An 18,393-nucleotide genomic window follows, 5' to 3' on the forward strand; every position below is an offset into this window, starting at 1 on the left:
TATGAAATGTTTATCCTTACACTTTGCACTTAAAATAATATATATTTAAATTATTAATATGTATTTTTTATAGGCAACTAATATATTTTTTTGTGAGTTGGAAATAAAAATGTATATTCTTTAGAAATAATTTTTAAACAGTTTCCAAGTTAAACAAAAATTATTATGGATTTTATCTAAGAAAACTTGAATACTGCGAGCTATAATTATGGATTTAATGGTGTCATTTTATAAGATTTAATTTATCTCTAATTTGGTTTAAAAGCCGAGACTAGCAGATCTTAAAAAGCTGAAACAATTTTATAAGCCTCTTAAAATTAGTAGAAAGGTAATTAAAACTTGAGATCCAAATACTTAGACAAACTATTAAACATCTAAATTCGATTTACAATTTTTTTCTTTGACAACTTAAAAAGTTTGGGAACCTGTTAAAATTAATTACAAAGGAGTTCACAAACAAAAATATGTCTTTCAATTGAAGTTAAAATTAAATTCAAGGGCTTTTAAAATAAATTCCTATCTATGGTTTCCACAAGACTACTATTTTGTTCCCAATGCGTACGTTTGTATGAATTCCCTACATACGCAAAAAAGGAACTTGGCGATAAATTAAAGCGAAACTTGCTCGCATCGCCCCAAAAGTTGTTGGCCAAACTTGCGCATATAATTTAAGCGCAGAGCGAACCAAAAAAAAAAAGTGCACAACTTTGGGCACAACTTACTTAAGGCCCATAACACACTCATACAAAAAAAGTAAACTTTGGCCTGCTTAAATCTACAAGAAAAATTAAATTTGGCCAGAGGAAACGAAAGCAAAGGGAGAACCGAAATGAACCAGGCCGACTGGAGTCAGACACAGCTGAAGGCTGGTGCATAAATGGAAAATGGGAAATGGAAAATGCCGATGCAGTATAGTAGTAGCAGTAGCAGAAGACGCCGGGTAAAAACTCCGCTAATAATGTGAAACTTTATTAATTTGCTCTACACTGCAGCTGTTGGCGAAGAGAAGAAGAATGAAGAAGGCTGCGGCGCTGAATTTACAGCTTGCTAATTTGGTTAATTTGGTTTTCTAGTAATTTTCCCCCATTGGGGAGCGTCGGCTGTGCAATTTTCACTTTCCTTTTTTCGCTTTTCCACAGGCCAGGCCCCAATTTTGCGGCTATTTGCATTCTCTCTCGCACTCGCATATTTTCGCAGTCTGCGATGCATTTCATTAATTAAATTGCAATTTCTAGCTGCGTTTTTTTCCCATCCCCAGCGAACGTTTTTCTCATGTTAATTTTGGTACTCAGTCTAGCGGTATTTTTTGCAGCTGCTATCCCTCTATATTTTTCTTGTTTCACTAGTTTTTTTCAGCACACACACACTTAATTTTCTTTATATAAATTTTCGTTATTTTTTTGAGTTGCCCTGCCTCGCTTGTGTTTTTTCAAAGGGTATTATTTTAAAAAAATAAGTTTTATTGCACCTTCCTTTTTGATGAGCTTGATTCGCCCCGGAAAAAGAAATCATTGCTTTGACAGGAAAATTGCATTCACCGCGCACAAAGTTTAAGCTTCTTACCCGCGAATATATTTTCCAACCAATTAAGTGTGACCTGGAATAAATAAAAGAAAACATTTGTATTGAACGCCACCGAAAGTCAGCGAACTCAAAGGCAGTTCCTTTTGGCAACAGTGCGTATGAGTAATGGCCTTTGGCAGCCAGTTGTTTAAATTGAGCCACAGTCATCTATGGCGCTTGGAGGCCAAAAATACACGACAGCCAATTAGTAAACGATTTGTTTGACTTACGGCATACGAATACGAATAATATATATATATATATATATATATTTAGGAGAACGTTCCCAGCTCCGAAAGCTTTTAACCAAACGAAGAAAAACCTTTCAGGCCCGAAATGCCACATTTCCGCCATCGATTTGGCTTTCACTTGCTACGCTTTTCCCGATTTTCCCTCACTTTCCCCAGCAGCCTCTTTATATTTTCCTGCCTGGGAAGAAAACGGAACTGATGTGCAGAACTTAATGTGGACTTAAGCAACCTTGTAACCGTAACATAAATATTGCGCAAAACCAACAAAGGTTTTAGAGCACTGAGAAAAATAGCCAGTCTTTTTATTTTAACTAAAATGACTTTTATATGGGGTATTAAAATCATAGTTTTAAACAACTCAAATGAAAATGCTTACACCTTCCTGATGAAGGTTTATTATATAATAAAAAAATAAATGTAATAGTGTACATTTTTATGAGTGTAGTAAAACACACGTGCTGGCAGAGAACTTGCCACAAAAGTCATTCAGCCGCAAAAGTTTTTCGCGGCAGCGGCACTCCGACTGCGGAATTAGTTTTGCAAGCATAAAAATTCACACATCAGCTGCATGTGCGTGGAAAAAAATCAACTCGTTTTATGCAACGTGCAAATATCTAGCATAGAGATTAAATTAAAATTTTTATGATATTTGAAAGTCAGATATCTGGCCGGTGAATTAATTGTATTCAATTTAATAGGTCGAAAACTTTTGGGGCAAAAAAAAGTTTTTGATATTAAAACTATGCATTTGTTGATAGAGAAACCTATTGCTATTATAAACTATTATTGCTTTTTTTCGAACTTAAAAGTCTTAAAAATTAAATTTAGGGCCTGAGCTTTATGGATTTTTTTTATTTTTCAAGCTAAAATCGAAATAATTAAGAAAATTTAACACACAATTTTTTTTTTAATTAATAAAGCTTTATGGCAACTTAAACATCGCTTTGCCTTTTACATTTCATAACTTGGTTTCCTCTTAAGTTTACATTTGGGTTCTAAAACTTAAAAGTATTTTTTTTCGGTTAAAAATGAAGATAGGTATTAAAAATTTTAACAATTTTTAAGTAAAGTTTAATTGATTTTTAAAAATTTTAAGAAACAGTTTTCAAATAAAATTTAAGTGCAATTAATTTAATTTAAATTTATATTTGCTAAACGAAGAGTTCCTTAAAACATACCTCCCATTTTGCCACGCAAGCCCCATTCGAAATATATATACCCTTTTTTACAGGAAAAGCATAATAATAATTTGCATTTACTGTTGTTGCTATGCGGCTTGCCCCAATGCCTTTGCAGATTTAGATTTAGATTCAGGTGCTGGTGCTGCAGCAGCATCTGAGGCACAAACACCAGCAACATCAACAGCAGCAGCAGCAGCAGCAGCAGCAACAGCAGCAGCAGCAGATGCCGCATTAATTGCGCCCGGCCAAACACAGAGAGCACATCATTTGTGTCAGCATTTCGTGTGGCCTGGAAAAGTGGGTGGGTCGGGGCTGTGCTAAAGGAAAAGCAGCCCACAGCCAGCGGGCAAAGCAACAACAGCTAAACAGGCCAAATACAAATGCTAAACATACGTTTACATGCCAACACGCACACACACTCGCACATTTTGCATTGCGGCAATAAAATAAATTGCAGACAAAAAATAAAAAAGCGAGAGAGCCAGGAAAATAAGGAATGAAAACATATGCTAGCCGGCACATATGAAAAAGTGAAAACTATTTGCCAGGGAAATGCTGTAATGGGAAATACGCTTTGCAGTAAAGGTTTCAGAAATTATGCTTGTGCGGAGGGTTTTTCGTTGGGTCGGGTGTCTGATTTGATATTTATCAGCGTTTTTAGTGTTATTTTTAGATTGCAGAAAAAAGAAGGAGCGGAGAACAGGAGGACTCACATTTAAATGATAAGAATAGAAGTAGGGATGCGGAAGTTGAATGAATTGTTGCGAGATGATGAAGTCATCAACAGCATTAGCATTCGGATGATTGATTGGGCATTACACAAGAAATTTCCCGAGAGGAGCTTTGATAATCTTACCAAAATGTTATCTTATTGGAAAGAGATTTAATTTAAATAAATTGCAAGGAAACGTAGAACAAATAACAGTTTTTGAGAAATATCTTTTGTACCCCAAATAAATTTTTAAGCCAAATTATTTGAAAACTCCAAAGTCACTAACATATATGTTTATTTATGTTATTTATTTTAAAAGATATTAAATTTAAATATTATTTTAGTTAAAAGCATAGTATTTAAAAAAATTGTCGAATAAAACTAATAAAATCTAGTACTTTAGCTCCAGTTTGTATAAAGTGTTTTGGTTCAATGGTTTTTTTTTTACAAAATGTTATTTAGTGAAGTGTATAAATCGTAGCCAAATACTCAGTTTATTTCATCTGTTTATGTATTTTAATTTTCTTAACATCTTTTGGCACATGGCAAATGTGTTTATTCAATGGACACTTAAGCTAAAACCCGATGATCTCTTTTCTTTGTGGAGTCATCTTGTTATGCTGATTAAAAATCAACATCTTGTCTGTCTCCAAAATGTCCTTGTGTATACGCCCACATTACTACATATCCTGCTTTATGGGCATAAAAGGCAATGCAAATATACCCACATATACATATAAAGTCGAAATGCAAAGAAGTGCAGCTTTAGCTTTTTGTATTTTGTAGCTTTTCCCAGCTCAGTCTGCCTCCGTTTCGTTTCTATTTATTTTTAGCTGCTGCGCTGTTCTTAATATAAATAAAAATAAATGCGTACATCTGCAAATCGTTATAGTGCCCTGCTGCTCGCTTTTACACAGGGAGAAAATTTATAAAATATATTAGGTATTTAAAATCTTTTTTTGACAATGCATTATAAATGATTTTCAAAATTTAAAATTAAAAAATTGTAACCAATTTTTAAAGTGGAATACTTGTTGAATGCATTAAGTTATATAATGACTTTTTGACATTAACATAAATCTTCTACTTCAACTATAAAACAAATTTAAAAAATAATTTTTAAAATTTTTTGACTATTATATTTTTAAAGTAGTTTTACTTATATTTCTGTGCATTTTCCTGTCGCTTTTCCCGCTTTTCGGCGGCTGGCTCTTCTGTTTTTCATCGTCTTGTTGCCGTCGTTTTTCGTGCATTTTAAGGCAAAAATGGAATTGCTTTTGGCCATCTGCGTGTGTGTGTGTGTGTGTGAGCATAGAGTCTTGCGGTTGGCCAAAAAAAAGAATTTTTGCTGGCGTTGGCTTTGCTTAACCCAAAAGTGCAATGTTTGCAAGGATGCCCTTCGCTAACAAACAACAATCACCCACCACCCACTTCATGTGTGTCAGTCAAACAGACATTGTAGCCCGTCTTGTTGGCTGCATTTCATTTTTGTGGCGCAAGGACATCGAAATGCCTGCGGCTGTCTGTGGCACACACAACATAAATTTGCTTAAAGATTGACCAACAAAAAACTGGGTAGAGGGAGTTGAAGGGTGCAAAGTGATGTAAAATGCAAGGGAAATACGGGGTAAACAATGGGCGAAATAGAGACGCAGTCGCAGACACAAATAGACAAAGGTCAGAGGACCCTGGATAATTTGGGCACGAGATGAAAAATCCATAGCATACTCTACGGGGCAGACAGTCGTCTGGCTTCTTTGGGGCTGATTGTTTGCAAATGAACTTTAAGGCACTTACCCTAGGCCACGCCCACGCCCTCGACCCAACACCCACGCCCTTGCACCCTCACCCAAATCTATTCATTTCAATTTTCTTAGCTTCCGTTGCCATGGAACTCTTTGTCCTTTTATTAACACATTTTCCTTGGAATTGGCGTTGCGGGTTTTATTATGGCCCCAGCCAAAGGGTTTTGCGATTCGCCCAACAGAACAAGAGGACACAGAAGAACAACATTAGATCTGATTATATTGCACTGCATGCCGTCTGTCCAATTTGCTCGAGAAAATTGTTTGCTTACACTCTGAGAAACTTGGGGATCTGCAACTAAAAATATAAAAAAAGCAATTTTCAATGAGGTCTAGTTAAAAAAAGTTGAATTAATATTTATGCTATTTGCTTGTACTTTTGTTATAACTTAAAAGGCTTTGCTATATATGTATAAATTTATTATTTAATAAATACAAATTCATTGTATTTCCCTCTTAAAAATGTATGAATTGTTAATTAAAGCTTTGCTTAAATAACAAATAAATTGTATTTAAAAAATAACCCAGTATAATAAATTTCATGAAAACATATAATATATATTCACTGCCATTCCCAAATCTGTTTAAAGTGAGTAAAGAAAGCAGCCACATTTATATACAAAAATAAATTATTTTTAGAAGACAATTTTCAGCTCATATTAATTAATGATGATTTTGCATTAAGAAGGCACAGTAAAATGTACATTTTAAATCCTTGATAAATATTGTATTAGAAAGCATTAACAATTTGGCTAAGTGAACTTACGCATGACACTTTTTACATTTTGCTAATCTGTAGAAAGGGTCAGTGATGTTCCTTAGAAATTTCTATTATATTTAAAGAGCTCCAGCTGCGTTCCCTTGAATAGTTTCAAACAGCGCAATTTGTAGTCCCTTCATTCCCTGGGTGGTTTCCTAATCCCTGGCTTGCTCAAAATAAAATAACTCAAAATAAATTAACATATATTTGGCCTATAAAGGCAAAGCTGATTTATATACAATTATAAGCTTTAATATTTCAGCAGGAATTAAATTCTCCTTTAAATTATCTATTTAAGTAAACAATTTGCAAACAAGCCTTTATTTAAAATTACTTACAGGAGATTCTTTTCGTTTAGGCATTTTCCCAACAATTTGAGTTATGACCCCAAAAGCATTAGGTACGTGAATTTCAAGTTTCCGCTAGACTTCCTTGTTTTCTTTTGGTTCCGAAAACCCTGACCTTTGCCATTGTTCCACTTCCTTTACTTGGGTTAACATTTCTCGTGGCTGACCATCTGTTTACATTTGTATCTAAATAGTTTGGCTAAAAGTTTTAATTTGTTTCGTACAAAATTGTTTGTTCTTCTTTTGGTGCAAAAAGTGAAAAACAAAAGTCAACTTTTTGCGATACTTAAATGATTCATGATTGGAAAGTTAAGTTTATGCAGCTCATGATTTTGGCCGGCAGTTAGAAATAATTTATTACAAGAGAGATCGAAAAAGTTGTTTAAGAGTTGTGTGAAGAAAATAAATAAAATACCATTTAGTGAAAGATAATTAATAAAAGGCTAAACTAAATCGATAAGTTATGGCCAGCATAAATCTACGCAAAACGTGAATATTTATTTTTCCATTTTTTTTTGCCCACTCAGCGGGAAATGATTTGCCAATCCAGCTCTACTTGCCTAAAGTTCTTGCATACGAAGGCAAGTTTAAAGGAATCTTTAATGGAAAACAAAATAAATATCCAGCGACGTTGTTTAGCGGCCTGTTTCGCAACTTGGCCAGGAGGTCCTTTGCCCGGTCTCCTTTCGCCTTTCGCCTTTCGCTCAGCTTGTTTCCTTGGCCCCTGATTACCTGCAAAATGCCAGGCCACATCAATCAATCGAGGCGGCAAAGTTTTATGCAACTTTCTGGTCCGTTGCGGTGTCTAACCAAGCCAATTAATTTGTGGTTTACATGCCATTCCGCTCGTCAATAAATACCGCCCATCGCCCACTTTCACCCTCGAACACCCTGGGGCATTTCAATAGCAGCCCCAACGAGCAGCCCATAAATAATGGAAATCAACATTGCAAATTTCCCCAACGTAATTTTGTGTGGTTGGGGTAGAAAAACATTTTGAGTAAAGAATAAAGAATATGGCTGCGTTTTACAGACCTCAATTTTGCGGCCAGTAACGTTCTCGCATTGAATCGAATTATTTTTGCTGACTTGTTGTTGCAACAACAATAATTGGCACAAAACTTTTGATTAAGGCATTTTTTCGGTTTAATTAACTGTTTTGTTCGCGTGTATAAGGCAAATCAGTTCGGGGAACAGTACAATTTTTAATGGAATGGAATGCTGTAATCGCCATGGAAATTGTTTCATCAATTTTTTACCTGCAATTTATTTGTGCAACAAAAATTTGGCTACAGTTTTTAATTTTTACAGATGAAATACAAAAGGAAACGAAAAACTCACTGTATTTAAAAAATTTATGTCTTAACAAGCTGATACATTATTAAACCAAATTTTTTTTATTTACCAAAACATTTGTGTTATGACGTTTAAAATTAAATTATTTAAAAAGTATTTTATATTTGTTAACTAAAATAATTCTAAGAAAATTTAACGATAAAGATATTTGTATTTTGTTTGTGTTCTTGTTGTAATGTTTGTATCCTTGTGTATTTTAAATTTGTTTTTATAAGCTAATTTATATATAAACAAATAGTATTTTTCAAAGGTGTTTAATAATCTTAGTGTTTTCATAATACAATATAATAAATTTATTTTTACAAGCTAATTTGTAGATAAACAAATAGTATTTTTTTAAGTTGATTAATTTATATTGCACATAGCTTTTCTGTTAGCCCATTTTAAAGTTGCTTGATTTCAAGAACTAAAGAAAAACTTGTAACTCCCTTTCTTAGTGTATCAAGTATCCGCCCGAGTGGAATTTTTGTGCTGATTATGAGTTTTAAGCTGGGGCAGCAAGAAGCTCATTAGGTGGTTGTTGGGGAGGCCGGTGGCATGACGCACTTTAATTTTTTTCTTGTCTGCGGTAATCTGCCAGTGCATTTAGCTCTCAGCAGTGGCCATCATCAGCTTCAGTTTTCCTCTGCTTTCCTCGGCTTTCCCCGGCTTTCTTTGGTTTTCCTTGGCCGTTTAATGCAGTCCAAAGAGCACTCGAGCAGGGGAAGAAAATGCTCGAGGGGTGCAGTGCGAGGAGCCCTCTCACCAAGCAAAAGTTGCAGTTGACACCATCTTATGAAATTAGTTTCTTTTTCTCCCATTTTTGACTTGACATCGTTTTGGCCGCTGCTGGCACTTGAGGGTCGCCCTCATCACTTATCCTCCTCTTTTTCTTTCTGTGTGTCCTTCTTGTTCGCCCTGTGTAATGTGAATATTCCAACGTCAACAAAAGGCAATGTCGCAGCATAAATCCTGGCCAGAGCAGCTCCTTCTTCTTGTCGGCCTCTAAGCTAAGCGTTTTTGTTTAACTTTACACTTGACCCTCGAAATGTCCAACTTTAGCTGCCCGGAATTTATGCTTGCGAATTTGCTGGCAATTTCCGAGAGATTTTGTTAGATTTCCAGGTGGATGTTCGCATTCACATGCTCGCTCTGTCTTTGCCTGCCATTATTCATTTCTTTGCTGACAGCTTTAAAGAGTAAGAGAAAATATTAAGACATTTACTTTAAGAAAAAGCACTTTTTTATTTAAGATACATAATTTAGAAAAGAATCACAATAATGCCTTGGTATAACATTTTTATTAAGGATTATTACATTATTTAGGATTTAAAGATTTTAGATATTAAAACATTTTTTAACGCTCAAAAAAAGGGGAATTATATAGTCAAAGGCTTTTATATTTCGTAACATCATAATTTTTGTATCTTGAAGGTGCTAGAACATTTAGCTTGCTGACATTTACTATTATACTAAGAACTACAATTTTTACGAAATTCAATAATTGTACCAATTTAGGTTGCTATTTGTACCACCATCTGCTTGCACTTAATCCAAAAAAACATTAAATGTCGTTTCGAAAACCAGCAACGTTGTGATTTTAGTGACAGTAAAATATTAGTGGCGAAGGCCGGCTGAGAACGAAAAACAAAACACCGATACGTTATATAGATCATGAATCTTTTTTATTGCAAATTAAGGATTAGCAAGTGGGAAAGTGCCATCTCGTTGGAATTTACGTTTTATGTTTATGAGGTCATGGCTAAGAGAAAGAGCAAGCTTATATAGCCAATAAGTATTGAAAACCGAGAACGGGTTTGACCTTTTCGTGTTGCCATAATTCTTGACCCACACTCTTTGTTTAGACGGGCAATGGGCGATGGGCGATGGGCGTGGTCGTCGGGTCGAAAAACACACTCGCCAGCACAGCTCTCAAGTCGGCAAACAAATCTGTTTAATTAAGGCGAAAGTCCACTCCGGGTAAGATAGGATAGGATCCACCATTGCGCACCACATCCACATCCACGTCCACATCCACAGCCTCTCCTCTTTATCGTGTGAGCGATGAGGTGTTGGTTAGCCTTTGGGCCAGGCAAATTGCTTGGTCAGTTCTTTGAGACCGGCAAACACACTCACACGCCCCAAAGAGTTCATTTCAGTCAAGGATTTGGGGAAGGACTCGGATTCGGAAGGGAGCGATGGCTAGGTGCCAGAGCGATAATTTGTTGCCAACCAGTCGCAACCTCTCGTAACTTAGACGCTGCCAAAAAAAACAGAAGCTCAATTTATAAATGAAATCGTTTCGTTGCCTCTTCCAAAAACACACACAGAAAAATGGGTTAAACTGAAATACTTTAAGAGAAAGATAAGTCCAAAGATTTTCTCTTTTAAAAATTGTTGTTTGCCATTTTAAAGCATAATTGAGTTCAGTAGATCACAAAACACTTCACATGTTTAACCAAATGTAAAAAATATAAAGTTAATTAAAATTTCGTTCTTTTAAATTATAATTTTCTAAAATGTAAATTTACTTTTCTGAACATTTTTTTTAAATCAAAAAATAATTATATCTGTTTGAGCAGATCACAAAACAATACAAAATGTTAGTCTTATTATAGTTTTTCACCAACTATTAAAGAAAAGGGCTTTCATTAAAATGTACCCTTTTGTTGAGTTTTCCTTGATTTAAAGTAAATTAATATAAATGCTAAGAAAAGCTTTTCCATTAATAACTTACTCGCATTTAAGTTATTTTAAGTGTACTCCTCTCAACATTCTCTGCATCCCTCATACTTGTATTATCCTCCAGGGTTTCGCCTCTTTTAAGCGAGATTTGAATTTCTTTTTGTGTTACTTATCGCCTTGATAGATACACTTGGGTCCATTTGATTGCTTTGATGTATGGCTAAGAGAATGGCGAAGAGAAATGGAAGCGGAAAGGGAAATGCTGGCCAGAATAGTGAGAGAAAGGTCGTTGAGGCGTCTTTGATTTGTTGCGGGCTCAATGCACTTGAATTTGTTTGCCTTTGAAGTCGGCACATTAGTTTCTCGAGCTGATTTGAAAGCCTCACAATTTCCGTTTCTGTTTTTCTGTTTTTCGGTTGGTTTTTTGTTATTTTATTTCACTTTTGAGTTTTCCTGGTGCAGAGCAACAGTTCCGCAGACCGCAGGAATAGCATTTTGGCTAATCTATTTAAGCCATCGTGCAACGTGACGTTACCCTTTGCTGGATGTCCTATAAGTTTTGTGCTGGCCAACAAAATTGTGGCAGGTTGGCCATTCCCCCAGCGACATCTGCTGCATGCGACATCACAGTAAATGGGGGAATAGCATGGCCTGGCTTCGGTTTTCCTGCCAAATCGCTGCCACAACAAATTCCGAGCGTCTGGCCAAATGAAATAGGATTCCGCAGTGAACCACAGTGGCGGACGGAGGGCGACGGAAAAAAAATTTAAAATAAAATGAAATAAAAATCGTGGCTCACAGGAAACGTCATAAAAATTGTCTATTTCTCACATTGATTCTCCCCGGCAAATATATACTATATATATAGTACTTGTGTGTGGGCAAGTCTATAGAAATGCTTTAAAATCGTAGCAGCTCTTGCCAGGATTGCCAGGCTTGCCAGGAAGATGCTGCATCGCTCTACATTTAAAGGACACTGGTTGGATGGTAGATGGTGGCCAGCAAGGACTCCCATTCCAGATGGAGGCAGTTGCCTGGCAACTTTTGACTGCCAGTTGTACCGCATCATATAATAAACAAGCACCGGCATTTCAGATTAACTTTACATGCGAGCATTAAATTCTAGGTAAACAGGTGCCTTTTTAGTTTTATTATGGAGTGAATGAATTGAAGAGAGCTCTGAGATATTAAATATTCATATTTACTACGTTTTTACGAAAAGTTAATAAAATTATAATTTAGATAGGTTTTTATTTTTAGTATTTAAATATTATTTTTAAGAATTCTTCAGAAAAAAAGACAAAAGTTTTATAAAATAACTTAATAAACTTGTTTAACTTAATCAACTTAAGCAGATGCCTTTTTAGTTTTACAACGGAATGCAAGAATGTTTTGTAAGACAGCTCTGAGATATTAAATATTCATAATTACTATGTTTTTACCAAAAATGTATTCAATTTTAATTTAGCTTGGTTTTTATTTTTAGTTAATTATATTTAAAAGTCAAGTGTTTGAATGATATTTTTGGAATTTTTGAAAACAAAGACTTAAACTTGTTCAATTGCATAAAACCAAATACAGCATGGCAAAGTCTTCTAGCCTTTCGGCATTTTTATTTTATTTTTTATGCATTATTTCTAAGTATTTCCCGTAGAAATGGTTTTAATTTGTTATTGACAACTCTGAGGCAATCAATTTGAAATTCTAGTTTAATAAAATGTTAAAGTAAGGTATTTCTTAAATGACTAGATAAATTTGTATGCCTTAAATCAACTGTAATAAACAAAATATTTCAAGGCGAAATATGAAAAGAGCAAGGCAAAAAGTTCAATCTAGCTTTTCGGCATTTTTATTTTTGTTTATGCAACATATTTTCAAGCATTTGCAGAGAAAACTTCTTTCAATTTGTAAGAATTTCATATCAATTTTGTTATAGCTTTTTTCATCGCTGGCCAGTTGTTTTCTCAACAGGGGAATTTCAATCATGCTGCCAGAAAAAAATCAATTCCCTCCTATTTCGATTCCATTGGTACTCGTTTGACCTGCTGTATAAAAGTGTAGTTCAGTTGTCTATGAATTTATTGGCATAAATTTTGTGAGTGGCTTGCTGAGACTTACCAGCAGACACTTGTTGGCCACGGCCTGTGGGCGTGGCCGTTCCCGCCTTAATTTGATGTGCTTCTCCACACTAACGTAATAGAGGGCAGCATCTCTTTCGATGAGTATAAGCCGCTCGCCACGCTCTGCATTTTCAGGGGCTTTTTCCTCTTTATAGCGCTGATCTGATAGATAGAGTTGTTCTCCAGACTGGCAAATATCTTGAGTGGCATTGAAGTTGATCAGATAGTTGCCACAGTCTTTGATTAAGTTCTGACTATTCTCTGTAGGTGCAATATCGAACTGCATTTGAATGAAGTTGTAGTTCTGTAAGTTTGAATCTGGGAAAATAGGCAAAATGGCCACAGGTCGAGCATTACTTCTGGGCTTTGTGGGATGCCTGAGTAGGGGTTTCTTGATCTCCTCGAAGGTCCTGTCAATCAGCTGCTTTTGCTGCTCTAGACTTATGGGTGGCAGGCTTTTCGGGATCTTTTTTGTCTCGGCCGCTGGACGCTGTAGTCCTGGAGGACGTGGACGTGGCGCCTGAACTCGCTCCTTGGCAAACATCTGGGCACATTCCTGGGCCCGACTTGATTTGGGCTTGCCATAGCCACAATCCAAGGCATCTATGTCCGCCAATAAGGCTGCATCCCTCGGATCCATTTGCTGCACATTCCTGGGCGGCTTATCGTAAACCGACTGGTTAACCAAATCAAAGTCAAACAGTGAATGAAGTCCCCTGAAGTGAAGCAAAATGCGAGACTCCTCGTCGGGATACGAAACCGGATCCAGAGTGTGCTCCAGAATATCCCTGCCGCAGGGCAGTAATTTGCAATCTACCGATGGTCCGGGCATCTCATTTTTGTAGACAATGGGGCCGACGAACTGATTGCTGGGTGGAGAGGAGGGGTGGTAGATTTGGGGGGTGGTTTTGCTGTTAAACTGGGCTGGGCGCTGTGGCAGAAAGTGTTACCCCTACTCACTGTTTCTCAGCCCGCTTCCTCGGTTTGTCCAATTCATTTGACGCCATTATGGGAGAACTGCTTTCCTCTTGTTTCTTTTTCTGATTTTTTTTTTTTCTGTTTTGTGAAGCCCGGTGCCCGGTGGTTTCCCGTTCCAATTGCTCGACAAGTTTTCTGATTTGTGCTTCGTCAGTCACTTTGACAGGCGTTGTAGCTGCAGCTCCCACTGACAAAACCCGTCAGCTGCAAGTTGGCAGCTCACTTTCAGCGCAGCTCAGCTCCCTGTGGCAAAAACTAGCTGCCGATAGCGTGGATGGATTAACGCCAGCGGGTAAAGGGTAAAGGGGGTAAAATTATAACTCAATCTAAATTTAAATTGTGCAAATCTATGAAGTGAAACTTATATTTTTGATGATATTTAAAAGTTTGTTTAACATTTGCAGCTACGAATGTCTTATATTTGTTGTACAAATTACGAAGTATATCTCAACTGCTTCTAAAAAACTTAGGCAACCGTTTTGTCACATGTTTAGGCATTTGATTATTAATAAATGAAATTTACTTTAAATTTAAATTATTTAAATTAATTGAGTAACTCATTTAATATTTTGTTATTCTTTGCCGCAAGTATATATATTATTTATTACCAAGTATATCGGAGCACAAACCAAACTAATACTCTGTTAGCTTTTTTTTGCAAACTTTGCTATAATTAATAATTAATAAATAAGCTATAAAAAATCGAAAGTCCGAAAATCATTAATAATCTGATGTTTAGCAGTTATAACCTTTGCACTAACATATCACAAAACTAAACATCATTCATTAGGTGCCCAACTATCGATAAAAAGATATCCAGCTCTAGTGTTAAATAAATCTTCAAGGCCTTAAGGTGTTGGTAAACTAAAAGGAAAAACCATTTCGAAAGACGGACACGTGTCGCTAATCAGTTTCAGTTTTTTGTCGTTTTTGGTGAGGCTGGGACCTCAAGTCGACTCGCCCGTAATCAACCGACTTTAAAATCCCTTCCGTGTCACTCTCACCCACACTTAGCCCTCATTAACCCCACACTTACCCCTCTTTAACCCCCACGAACATCCGCAAGATGCGGGCCACTCGACCAAAATGTACTCTGACTTGGCCACCTTAGGTTTTGGCCACTACTAAGCTCATTACGTGCCACGCCTCCACAACGCTTCCGCACATTCAATTGCAAACTGTTGTTGCGGTGGCGTAGGATGAAAATTCTGTACTGAAAAAAATATATAAATAAAAAAAATATAAAATAAATATAAATTAATATACAATTTCACTTTTATGACGGAAGGTGTGGAAATAAAATTTTAAGTTTATCATATATGAAATTCGCTATTAGGAATACCAACTGGAACTTTTTTTGAAGCTTTCGAAATTGATTGGGCATTGATTTTATAAAAGGGAATTTGTTTACACATTACATATATATTATGATTATATATTTTAAATGTATATATTTTATATTTTTATTTATATTTTTAATTTCTATATTTTATTTTGATATATTTTAGAAGCATTCCATTAATCTATATATATTTTTTTTTTTTGATTTTTATTAAGTATATTTTAATTGTTTTGAATGTACCCTTGACAAATGCCTAAGAAGTAATCCCAGCTAATTTCCAGTGTGGCTGATGGAGGGTAGCTGATGGGCTGATGGTGATGAGCCAGTGGAGTTCCTGGTCGTGGCTCGTGCTGAAATTAATTGATGCGACAATGACTGAGCAACGACTAGCTTGGGCCACCAACTCAATTCAGGCCGCCACATCATGAGCTCATCATCATCTTTGTTGTTGTGGCAGGAAGATGGGGATCCAACGAGGGAGGAGGAGGTCCTGGAAAGGCAGGAACTGAAGGAGCAGAAGCTGCCAAGATGGGAGGTGTGCCATGTACCATGTGCCATGTGGATGAGCCATTCTGGAGGGCCTGTGCAATTTGGCGTGCGGAATTTCATTAGAGGCGCCGCAGTCGCCCGAGCGGCGAAATCAAAATTTAATTTATGCTGACATTGAAGTGTCTGTGGGGCAATTAAATCGACAGCGGGGCGTGGCAGCCGCCCTCGCAGCCTTTGTGTTGATTAAGTACCGCCGAGCAATATTTTAGCATAATGATGTCCTGGCACGCAGTTTGAGCTGCGTTTTTTTTTTAGAGCCAGCTCCTGCGGCAAGGGTTTTCACTTGAGTCCCTCACTTGGGCGAAAAGGATTCGGAGCGTCTTTGATGGCTCCTCCTGATTAGCCGCCCGATTAGCCTTTGTGCCCCTTCGGAATTTACGACAGCTAAGCAAATTTCTATTCCAACTCGAACTTCTTTGACTAATTTGCTGATGGCCTCCTTGATGAACCGTCAACCATTTTGGATTGCACATAATCCAGTTAGCAAAAAAGGGATCTCCAGCTTACACGCTTACGTTTAATGGCCGGAAATATGTTAGGGACCATCTAAAAATATATTATATAAATTGATATACTTTATCCTTACATGGGACGCACTTGTCTTGGGATTATATTTTTAGGTGCAATTTATCTGTGCTCTCAAATACATATTTCGGTTTGGAGAGTAGTTGCTGGAAAGAGTCGCAAACTTTCTTTCTTTCCCTTTTTGTTTGATAGCTTAAAGGAGTATTTGGTGGCTAAGTAGCAAAAGATGATTTTCTGCAGCTAAGAGATACTTTTAAGACTGATTCTCAGCTTTTACTGTTCAGTGGCTTAAAGTACTTTCCGTTTGCTTGAACTACTTTTCAGTTGTTTCTTTGCGGCAATAACTTTTTAAAAGCTGCATTTCGGTTTTAAGATACTTTCTGCACGATTTCAGTAGATACTTTATTGCTGGTCAACATACTTTGGTAACTGAAAATGGTAGCTCTTAAGTTTTGCCACCTGCAAAAAAAATGAAATGATCTTAAGAAAAAAAGGTTGCTACTAAAAACTCTTTCAACTACATTCCTTTGTCTTAATTGGCATTATTTTGCTCGAGCAAAGGCTTAATTTGATTAAGTCTAAGAAACGCTTTAAAAAAATGTCTTTGGTCTTAGTTTACTTACTTTTGTTTTTGTGAGCTATGTTTCCCACTTTTTTTCTTTTCCAATTCATATAAGCTCAGTCTCTTATTTCTTTTCTGCTCTAAACACAGAAAGAATTTTGCTTTTAAAAAGGAAACCCTAAACAGCTTTTGCTCTAGTCTTATTTGGAAATGGAATTTTTCCTGGCTATTTTGCAATCATTTGCCATTTTCGCCATTTTCCATTTTCCCAGCCATTCAATGGTTTTAAGAGCTCGCATCTGTTGGAGTCCGATTCGAAATGCCAGTGCTGTAATTAAGCCCCACAGCTGATTGGACACGCCCACTTTTAAATCGGGCATTCTACTAATTAAGTGCGAATGATGCTCCACTCATGGAATGACGACTGCCCAGTTTTCCACAGGGATTTTCCACGGCGTTGACAATGCGGCATCGTTTACTGATTTTTCAATTGTTCCCAGTGAAGAGGGAGAATCCTTTGCGGCAGGACTTAAATGGCACCGAAAGGAGGCATACCGTTTCATTAGCATTAGGCGGCCACAAAAGTATTCCAGGAATCCAGGTTTTCTCCACCAGGTTCGGGTCAAGTTAAATTATTTTAATGAGCCAGGATTAAGGAGGGGGTGGGAGGTGGGAGGTGGTGTCGCATTAGCATGCAATTCATTCGCACCACTCTCTCAGGTCCTGTTACGTCCTGTCCAGTCCTTGGCTGGGTGGAAATAAGCATCCTGTAATTACTTTATCCGACATTCGTATAGGATTTCCACTATTTTCGGCAAGCTTGACATAATAGCTGAGATATTTGAGGGGGGGAAATGATGGAGATGGGCGTAATTGTAGCCAACGACCACCGCCCACACAATTAGACGCCTTGCACATTCTCCACAGCGACATAAATCATAATTACTTGCTCGACCTTTCCCACACACACACACCTCTCGTTTGCAAAAGTGGGTGGTTGGGTGGCTGGGTGGCTGGGTGACTGGGTGGCTGCAAAAGTGGGTGGCAGAAGCGCACTTGAGTGAAGACGTTTATTAGGCGACATTACCACGGCATATAAAGTGCTTTTGGAGGCACTGCGTCCTCGTTTTCGCTTTCGTTTTTGTTCTCTCCTCTGGCCGATCCGCTCGAATGTGTCTTCTGGACCACTACAATTGATTGCACTGTGGTTATGGGTCGGCTAATTTGTTGTTGCCGTTTCGGCTTGCTTCCTGTCAACAATTCCCCGGTCTTCTCTTTCTCATTTTCTCCAATTCTCTTGGTCTCTCGGTCTCTTGGTCCCTACGGCAAAAAGTTTCCTTTGCTTTGGTAATGCACCTGATGACAGAGGATATTGCCCATTTCGACTATTAGCTTGCAACCAAAAATAAAAGCTCTTTAGCTTGCCTAATTTTTGGGTACATTAGCAGATATTTATAACATGGAGTTAAACTTACCAAAATATTTTTCAATCATTAAAAATGCCATAACAGCTTTTATTTCGTTCACAGATTTATAAAATTATATTTTAAATTGATTTCAAATCACTGGAAACTTCTGTGATTCATAAAATAAAGCAATGAAGTATAAGTAAGTTTTTTTGATAACAATTGGCAGAACTGATATCTACCATTATTAACAACAATAACAATATTATTAT

At 36.8% G+C, this 18,393-nt stretch overlaps 2 protein-coding genes across 6 annotated transcripts in view; one reads left to right on the plus strand and one right to left on the minus strand.

Annotated features, from left to right (window-relative positions):
- LOC108148026 overlaps nt 1-18,393 on the plus strand; it is a 51,598-nt gene that overhangs the window by 13,128 nt on the left and 20,077 nt on the right. The gene's annotated exons all lie outside the window — the stretch shown is intronic.
- LOC108148027 lies at nt 12,473-14,169 on the minus strand. Its single transcript, XM_017274865.2, has 3 exons — nt 13,720-14,169; nt 12,758-13,628; nt 12,473-12,684 (listed from the first exon to the last, which is right to left on the minus strand). Exons 1-3 carry the CDS (start codon nt 13,764-13,766, stop codon nt 12,652-12,654), a joined length of 951 nt encoding a protein of 316 aa, XP_017130354.1. The 5' UTR covers nt 13,767-14,169; the 3' UTR covers nt 12,473-12,651.

This window comes from Drosophila elegans, unplaced genomic scaffold (genome assembly GCF_018152505.1).
Source record: "Drosophila elegans isolate 14027-0461.03 unplaced genomic scaffold, ASM1815250v1 contig_814, whole genome shotgun sequence".
NCBI lineage: Eukaryota > Metazoa > Arthropoda > Insecta > Diptera > Drosophilidae > Drosophila > Drosophila elegans.

Excerpts from the sequence above, each read along its gene's own strand:
- LOC108148027 (XM_017274865.2), bottom strand. The coding sequence starts at position 13,766 with ATGGCGTCAAATGAATTGGACAAACCGAGGAAGCGGGCTGAGAAACA. Across the intron at positions 13,629-13,719 it reads AGGAAGCGGGCTGAGAAACA|CAATCAGTTCGTCGGCCCCA; the intron begins GTGAGTAGGGGT and ends CTCTCCACCCAG. Across the intron at positions 12,685-12,757 it reads TGGCCAACAAGTGTCTGCTG|CAGGTCAAACGAGTACCAAT; the intron begins GTAAGTCTCAGC and ends ACTTTTATACAG.